Source organism: Myotis nattereri, assembly GCF_964212035.1.
Source record: "Myotis nattereri genome assembly, chromosome: 3".
Classification (NCBI taxonomy): domain Eukaryota; kingdom Metazoa; phylum Chordata; class Mammalia; order Chiroptera; family Vespertilionidae; genus Myotis; species Myotis nattereri.
In genome coordinates this window covers 684598-691701 of record NC_138077.1, presented here as the reverse complement: position 1 = coordinate 691701, position 7104 = coordinate 684598, and the positions used below count along the sequence as shown (strand labels likewise).

The 7104-nt window shown below is 61.4% G+C and overlaps 1 protein-coding gene across 1 annotated transcript; it reads right to left on the bottom strand.

Moving 5' to 3' along the window:
- Positions 1–3023: 3023 nt before the first annotated feature.
- LOC308515956 (keratin-associated protein 13-1-like) lies at positions 3024–3566 on the bottom strand (the record flags this gene model as incomplete). The annotated part of the gene is made up of 1 exon (XM_081086671.1): positions 3024–3566. One exon carries the CDS (start codon positions 3564–3566, stop codon positions 3024–3026), a length of 543 nt encoding a protein of 180 aa, XP_080942797.1.
- Positions 3567–7104: the final 3538 nt, after the last annotated feature.

Genomic DNA, 7104 nt, shown 5'->3' with positions numbered 1-7104 from the left:
TTGATGCATCTGCACATGCGTGTCCATCGTGAAGCCTTCCCCACAATCGGTGTCACGAACATATTCACGCCTTCAAGGGCCTCCGCCTTCCCCTTCACCACGAGGGCGACGGCACGTCTCAGGTCTGCCCTCTGAGCAGACGCTGAGCGACAGGGCGACACAGGGGACGGCACCGCTGCCCACGCAGACCCACAGGGCTTACGCCGGTGCCACGGCCGACACGCGCACGGAGACCCGCCTTCCCCGCCTCCCAGCCCCCACCCCCTGCTCTGTCTCCGGGAGTCCGAGCCGCCAGCCGCCCCTCAGGTGCCCCCGCGGTGCTCGCCCTTCGTGTCCGGCTCGTTTCACGTACATGACGCCCTCCAGGCTCACCCGTGTGCCACCAGTGGCGGGATTTCTTTCTTGATGTAATTTTCCTTTCTCCTCTCCCGAGGATGCCTTTTTCCACTGAGAGTGGAAAGGAGGTGGGGAGGAGAGAGGTAAGAGAGAGGGGGAGAGAGAGAGAGAGAGAGAGAGAGAGAGAGAGAGAGAGAGAGAGAGAGAGAGAGAGAGGAACATCGATGTGAGAGAGACACATGGACTGGTTGCCTCCCACGTGCACCCCGACTGGGGCTGGGGATCAAACCTGCAACCCAGGTACATGCCCGTGAGCGGGAGTCGAACCCACGACCCTCCCGTGGGAGGGCCGACCCTCTAACACTGAGACGCCGGCCAGGGTGCGAGTTCCTTCCGTGTAAAGGCTGGACAACCTCCCGCTGTGTGTGCAGCCCGGTTTCTCTGTCCCGGCTGACGGACCTGCGGCTGCTGCTGTGTCCTGCTCATTGTCAGTGATGCTCCCCAGACGGGACAGCAGAGGGCGCCGTTCCCGTGCGGAGTGGGAGGTGCTGAGCCTGCTGCCGCCCATGGACACGGGCGCCCTTTCCTCCGGCCTCACACTCCTGTTCGCTGCCCTGTTGGTGACAGCCGCCTGGCAGGGGGAGCGCAGCCCACTGGCCTTGTCCTCAGCCGTCCTGCGGTCCACACCGTCCTGCGGCCCACGGTGAGCAATGCCACGGACATCGCGTGCCTTGCTGAGCCCGGTTAACAGGACCTCTGCTCACCGAGTGGGAGCCACAGGGGCTGTGCCGTGAGGGAAGGAGCCTCTTCGAGACGAGGTGAAGCCGGGGGACCTGGAGCAGCTGCTGGAGAGGCTCCCGGGGGCGAGCTCCGTCGCAAAGGCGTTCTGAGGGCGAGTCTTGCATCGTTAGGGGGCCCCCAGACCTACGGGTAGATGGGCCCTCAGAGCTTCCTTTAACAGGCAGCATCAGGATAGAACGTAACATTTCAGTCATTTCACGCATTTGTTTTCAAAAGTTTGGTTCTTCAGAGCGAGAGAAAGAGAGAGAGAGAGAGAGAGAGAGAGAGAGAGAGAGAACCAGGCTCTGAATTTTAGTTTGATTTTTTTGTGATTCTCACCCTTGGTTGCCTCTCACACAAGCCCTGACTGGGGGCCAGGGATCAAACCCACAACCAAGGTAGGTGCCCTTGACCGGGATTGAACCCGAGACCCTTCGGTCCGAGGACCAACGCTCCAACCACTGAGCCACCGGGCCAGGGCAGGAGAAGCAGGCTGTGAGGTGAGACGTGCGTCTCCTGTGGGTCCGCAAATGGCCAGCCCCACCCTCCGCGCCGAGTGGGGGGCCTGGGTCAGGGGCTGTGGCTCTTCTGCTCGCAGAGCTGCTCCGGGGCAGTTTCGAGGCTCACACACAAGGAAGGAAAGTGAACTCCCCGCAGGTCCGTGCCGGCCTTTCAGCCCCTGCGAGCACCTTCCCCTCAGCCCCCCGAGCCCGCGCTGCGGCGGCACCACCACGCGGGTCCCCTTCTCCCGCGATGCCTCCACCCCACGTCCGTGTCTGTGAGGAGGAGGAGCTACGTCTTCTCAGCTTCCTGCACCCGAGGCTGCAACGTGACAGCTCCCAGGAGCGACCTGCAGTGAGTGTTTGCTGGCGACCCTCCCCAGGCGGCTCTGCGTCAACGGCAAATTAAACCGCGTGAAACTGGCGGCGGGTCAGACAGGGTCAGCTGCTTCCATCAGAAAACGCGTTCCGCTGAAAATAAAACCCCGCGTTCAGTCCCTGGACCAGTCCCGCCAAGTGCACGATTTTATCCAGTTTCAGAAATGAAAAACCTCCCTGAGCTCAGGCCCGCGGGGGTCTCATGGCCCCCAGATTCCTCCAGAGACCTGGCCTCCCATCTTCCCGGACACGGGTTTTCCCAAAGGTCCTGCGTGTCCAGGCCCACCTGGCGGCTCCTCCCGAAGGACCTCACTCACTCACCCACCCACCAGACCCACCGACCGCGGTTCCCTGTGGATGGAGACGCAGCTTCTGCACCAACAGTGAGCTTCCCCCGCTTCCCACGTGGCTCCGGGGCCGGTGGCTTGTGCTCCCCCCACGACGCGCAGCCTGGCCCCGTCACTGCCCTTGTTGCTGCCCACGTGGGCGACAGCGGGAGCTGCCAGCGTGGCCCGAGGCAGGGAGTCCCGTCTCACCGGCTCCGCAGTCGGAGCTCCATGCATAGGGTTCCCAGGAAGCCGAACAGCATCCCCGAAGCCACAGGGGGACCAGCACCGAGGAGGGGACGCGGTCTCCCCTCCCCTCCCTGCTTCCCGCCCGCCAACACCAATGACACGGGACACGGGAGACACCACACGCTCCCCGCCCCTCCGACGGCGGTGGAGGCGCAGCTTCCTCTCCCTAAACGCGGCGCCTGCACAAACAACACGGCAGCCGCAGCTCATCGCAGACAGCGTTTATTTCAACGCCGCGTCCACGCGAGGCGGGGACGGGACTGCGCCAGGAGAAGAGGGACAGCCTCAGGAGTGGCTGAGCTCCGGCTCCCAGGCCGGCAGAGAAGGCCCCGGGGGCTGGGCCCCAGGAAGCGGGGTTCAGGAGGCTGCGAGGCGGGTCCAGCTGAGGCCGAGGCCGGACGTCCCGGGGTGCTGCTCAGGGGCAGGCGTCCCCGTCCCCGTGGGTCAGAGCCCGTCAGTAAGTCTGTCCGTAGCAGCCCGAGCCGCAGGCCGGCTGGAAAGAGGGGGCCTGGTAGGTCCTGGACGAGGAGAAGTAGGTGGGACGGCAGTAGCCGGCCCCACAGCCCGGGGACTGGGCAGCGGAGCCTCCGTAACCGAAAGGCCCGAGGCCGGTGCTGCCGCAGCCCAGGGAGCCCGGGCAGGTGGCCCGGTAGGACCGGCGGAGCGAGGAGGACCTGCGGCCGTAGGAGGGCGCCTGGTAGCCGGCGGGCTCCCAGCAGGTCTCCTGGCAGCCGTAGGGTGGGGAGTCCTCCTGGCAGGTGCCCTGGGCGTACGCCACATTGCCGGGATAGACGTTGCCGGAGCAGGCGTTGCCGGGGTAGAAGTTGCCGGAGCAGGCGTTGCCGGGGTAGACGTTGCCAGAGCAGGTGTTGCTGGGGTAGAAGTTGCCAGAGCAGGTGTTGCCGGGGTAGAAAGAGCCGCAGGAGGAGGCCGGGTACCGCAGGCAGCCGCCCAGGGAGCGGGAGGAGAGGGTCCGGGAGCTGAGGCTGTAGGACATGCTGTCGGGTTCTGTTCTGGTTCTGGTTCTGGGCTGAGCGGAGGTGCAGGGAGGACCTGTGACTGTGGCGATGGCTCCTGCGCCGGCACTTTTATACCCGGACTGGGGTCCGGCACAAGATGCTCAATTAGGCTCCAGCCGAGAGCCATGCGCTCACCTTCAAAGGCCTCTTTGTGGAGGGGGCGGGTAATGAGAGGGGCGCGCGAGGCTTTCAAAGCTGCTGTTCACGAGGCACACACGTCTCCCCATTCATCTCGCTTGGCGGGTGGAGGTAATTGCGCCGTAATTGTACCCGCAGCCCCGGCGTGTGTCCCTCCCTCTGCGAATGGGCGGCAGCGCTGGGCACCGTGGTGATCACTGTGTCCGAGGCTCTAAAAATGCTTTGGAGTCTGGAGGGCATTTAATTTGTTCCGGTTTAGGAACCCCAACCAAGAACAGGAAAAATTCACCCTCAGTGTCTGCTTCAACTCCCCAGTCGGTGCACCTGGTAGAAAAATGACCCGGGCACAGCCCTGGTGGGGACAGATGCTACGTGAGTGTCTGACACGTTCGGTTTTGAGTTTTCTTACAGCCCAAGTGCCCCAGCCACTCTTGTGTACGTGGATTTATTTTTTTATTTTTTAAAAATTAAATTCTTTATTATTTAAAGTATTGCTTAAGTCTCCTTTCTCCCTCATTGACCTCTCCCTAGCCACTCCCACCCCCAGCACATGCCCTCATCCCCCTACTGTTTTTGTCCATTGGTTATGCTCATATGCTTGCATATAAGTCCTTTGGTTGATCTCTTACCCCCTAACTGGCTGATTCTTAAAAGAATTGGATTCAGCTAATGATTTGGTAAAAGTGCTGACATCAGTCAAAGTGGCTCCTGTCTCCCTCCTCTTCTCCTGTTCCCACTTGCTGGGGTCCAACCCCAGCAGGTCCAGTGGTCCCCAAAGGTGTGGGTGTTTTTAATATTTTAATTATTATTATTATTATTGGCAGGTACAGTGCACATTCAGTACAGTCTGTATTCGTCTCAGATGTACAGCAGAGTGAATGTCCAATCGTAGACCATGCAGAGTGACTCCTGATATTTTCCGCGCCCACCTGGCACCACACATCGCTCTTCATTATTATTTAATAGAGGCCCCGGTGCACGAAATTCATGTGCGGATAGGGTCCCTAGGCCTGGCCGGCAATCAGGGCCGATCTGCGGGGCGACCGGCGGGGCGATCAGGGGGCCCCCACTGGCACCCGCCTTGGCTGGCCTGGGGCCTGTGGGCTGGGGGCAGCTCCTGTGTAGAGCGTCTGCCTCCTGGTGGTCAGTGCACGTCATAGCGAGCGGTCATTCCACCGGTTGATTTGCATATTAGGCTTTTATTATATAGGACTAGAGGCCCGGTGCACAAAAATTTGTGCACTCGGGGGAAGGGGGGGCCCCTCAGCCCAGCCTGTGCCCTCTTGCAGTCTGGAGCCCCTCGGGAGATAACAACCTGCTGGCTTAGGCCTGCTCCCGGGTGGCAGAGGGCAGGCCCAATCCCTACGTGAAGCCCCTGGTTGGGCTCAGAGCAGGGCTGATTGGGGAGTTGGGGCGCCACCCCTGTCATGCACAGAGCAGGGCAAATTGGGAAGTTGTGATGCCACCCTCAGTCACGCTCAGGGTAGGGCCAATTGGGGGGTTGGGGCACCGCCCCGTCACACTCAAGGCAGGGTTGATGGGGAGGTTGTGGCACCACCCCCTGTCACGCACAGAGCGGGGTCGATCAGGGGGTTGGGGAGCTCCCCCCGTCACTCACAGAATAGGGCCGATAGGGGAGTTGGGGCACCGCCCTCTGTCACACACAGAGCAGGGCCGATCAGGGGTTGGGGCGCCGCCACTGTCACACTCAGGGCAGGGCCGATGGGGAGGTTATGGCTCTACCCTGTCACACACAGAGCAGGGCCCGTGGGGGGTGGTTGGGGTGCCACGCCCTGTCACACACAGAGCCGCAGGGCGATCAGGGGGTTGGGGAGCTCCCCCCTATCAGGCACAGAGCAAGGCTGGTCAGGGGGTTGGGGTGCCTTCCCCTGTCATGAACAGAGCAGGGCCGATAGGGAGGTTGTGGCCCCGCCCCCTGTCACACACAGAGCCACAGGGCAGTCAGGGGGTTTGGGCGCTGCCCCCTGTCATGCTGATCCTGGTGCTGGGAGGCTTCTTGGCTCCGCTGATCCCGGTGCTGGGAGGCATATTACCCTTTTACTATATAGGATAGAGGCCTGATGCACGGGTGGGCGCCGGCTGGTTTGCCCTGAAGGGTGTCGTGGATCAGGGTGGGGGTCCCCACTGGGGTGCCTGGCCAGCCTGGGTGAGGGGCTGATGGCTGTTTTCAGCTGGTCACACACCCTTCAGGGTGGGGGTCCCCACTGGGGTGCCTGGACAGTCTGGGTGAGGGGCTGAGGGCTGTTTTCAGGCTGGCGGGTGACTGAAGCTCCCAACCGCTCCTTTTTTCCTTTTTTTAAAAATTCTGGGCCAGCTTTAGCTCTGGCTTCAGCTCTTAGGCCTCTGCTGCTGAAAGCAGGTTTCTGGCTTTTGTTTACCTTCTGTATTTGAAACAATGTTGCGATCCTGCTGGCTGAAGCCTGGCGGACTAAAGCAGGTTTCTGGGGTTTTGTTTAGCTTCTATATTTGTAACATAGTTGCTTAGAGTTGCAGCTCAGAGGCCCGCAGCGGCAGGCGGGGAACATTGGAGTCCTCTGTCACTGAAGCAAGCAAGCCTCATGTTCGCTTCCAGCTGCCTGGCTGCCGGCCGCCATCTTGGCTGACAGTTAATTTGCTTATTGCCCTGATTAGCCAATGGGAAGGGTAGCGGTCATACGCTAATTACCATGTTTCTCTTTTATTATATAGTACTAGAGGCCCAGTGCACAAAAATTTGTGCACTCGGGGAGGAGGGGGCGTCCCTCAGCCTGGCCTGTGCCCTCTCGCAGTCTGGGACCCCTCGGGAGATAATGACCTGCTGGCTTAGCCCTGCTCCTGGGTGGCAGAGGGCAGGCCCAATCCCTAGGTGCAGCCCCTGGTTGGGCTCAGAGCAGGGCCGATTGGGGAGTTGGGGCGCCGCCCCCTGTCATGCACAGAGCAGGGCGGATCGGGAGGTTGCGATGCCACCCTCAGTCACGCTCAGGGTAGGGACGATTGGGGGGTTGGGGCACTGCCCCCTGTCACACTCAAGGCAGGGTCGATGGGGAGGTTGCGGCGCCACCCCCTGTCACGATGGGGAGGGCGTCAGAGCGAGTGACAGGGACACAGAACGAATGTCTTTGGGGTCCATGGTGGTGCCTGAATCGGTGCCGTGCATTCTGCCTAGAGGACAGGACTCCCATATCCTCCCAGATGCCCCCTAAGTTCCTCAGGCAACTAAGAATTGGGCCGCCCAGGGCAGGAAATGGCTTAATAAACCTGGGAGGAGGGGCCTCCCCTTAAAACACCCGCCTCCCTGGCTGATACGCTGCTCAGTGGGATGAGCTGGGGCTGCTCTAGAGGGACTGAGACCCTGGGTGGGGCTTTAAGGGAAACCTT